Below are 1,508 nucleotides of genomic sequence, written 5' to 3' on the forward strand. Positions count from 1 at the left end.
CCCCATCAGAGTGATGCTGTATCCCACCCCAGGGCTGCTTACCAGTAGAGCGATTTCTTTTGCATCGCCTCCCGCAGCTTGCACTGGTCCTCTTCCCCCAGGCTGCCGAACTCGTACTTGGGGCTGAATTCGGCCGCTGGTGGGCTGGTGAACTTCACCTCGAAGGCAGAGGTGGGGAAGTCGATCTGGGGCAGAGGCAGAGGGTAAGTGGGGGCCACATGCATGTGTGTGTCCCCCTGCCCCGAGAGCCCCTGCTGCCCGGACGCACCTGCAGGATGACGCTGTCAGGCTGGTTGAAGTTGGGGGCACTCGACCTAGCTCTGGAGTTGTCCTGGGTCGCCGGCCACAAGCCCAGGAGCTTTCGCCCACAGGTCAGGACCCTGGAGGAGAAGGGGGGGTGAGAGCCCGGCACCGCGGACTGCTCTGAAGGGGCAGGAGGGTAGCACTGCTGCAGTGATGCTGTCCCTGTGCCAAGCCAAGGCGCTGGGGACCCTCCTGCCCCACTCTGGGGATGCTGGCATGGTCCCCTGCTGTCCCCATCGCGGCAGGACACCCCACGTACTGCCTGAAGTTGAAGAGGGGGGTGGTCACCCAGCCCAGGGCCTCGGGGACACGCCGCTGCTTGTTGGCGTCGGAGGAGCTCCCGGGGGGCGGGACGGGCACAGCGAGGAGCGGGCCGCTGAGCAGCGTCTCCCGTGGCAGACGGTTCACCTGGATGGGGAAGCAGATCCTGCAAGAGAGCAGCCAGTGGCTCAGCCATGCCGGGGACGGGCACCAGCCAGCCCCGCCCCTGGGGATGCCAAGCGTGCCCTGGGACAGCCCAGCCCAGCAAACGACTTTGCTGCTGGCAACTGGGGTGCCACCTGCCCCCTGCGCGGGACGGAGGTCCCACATCCTGGGCAGACACCCCTGGGAGGTAGCCGGGTTGTGTCCCCCACACCGGGGACCCCCGCTGCTCTCTGTCCCGGGAAGGTGACCGCAGGGCAGGGGGGCCACCATGGGGGGCCCCCACCTCACACTGACCTCGTCCTGTGGCTCCGGGGGGCTTTGCAGGACCCCGGGGCTGAGGCTCCTCTCTGACACTCCTGGGGAGCCCAGGGTGGCAGCTACATCCCACCCACGGGTGGGCACGGGCAGGGGATTGCCCCCCGCGGAGGGGACCAGCAGGACTCCGCTCCCTGCCGTCCCGCCGGCCGCTCGGCGCCTGTCCTTGGGGGGCACCGGCACCTTCTAAAATTATCCTTTTCCCATCCCCACCTCCCCGGGCCGCTGCGAATGCCAGGCATGGCGAGGGCTCAGCAGAGCCTCTCTGCCTGCTCCCGGGGCTATTTTTGGAGCAGATTCCCTTTCCCGGGTGCAAACACAGAGGTCCGGGGAGGGCAGGGCTGGTGTCGGGGCCGGTGCTATTCCCAGGGATGACACAAGAGCTTCCAACACCCAAAAACCGGGGAGAGGCGCAGAGAGGAGGTGCCGGAGCAGGGGAGGAGGAGGAGGAGGTGGCAGGGGAA

At 67.5% G+C, this 1,508-nt stretch overlaps 1 protein-coding gene across 1 annotated transcript in view; it reads right to left on the bottom strand.

Moving 5' to 3' along the window:
* The window catches only part of PIK3C2B (phosphatidylinositol-4-phosphate 3-kinase catalytic subunit type 2 beta), a 23,644-nt gene that overhangs the window by 6,959 nt on the left and 15,177 nt on the right, over nucleotides 1-1,508 (bottom strand). Inside the window, 4 exon segments of the mRNA XM_035893749.1 lie at nucleotides 43-185; nucleotides 269-380; nucleotides 563-730; nucleotides 1,013-1,085. Of these exon segments, the coding sequence (XP_035749642.1) occupies nucleotides 43-185; nucleotides 269-380; nucleotides 563-730; nucleotides 1,013-1,085 (496 nt within the window).

The sequence above is a fragment of the Egretta garzetta genome, unplaced genomic scaffold (genome assembly GCF_000687185.1).
Source record: "Egretta garzetta isolate BGI_Z169 unplaced genomic scaffold, ASM68718v1 scaffold105, whole genome shotgun sequence".
NCBI classification, from domain to species: Eukaryota; Metazoa; Chordata; class Aves; order Pelecaniformes; family Ardeidae; genus Egretta; species Egretta garzetta.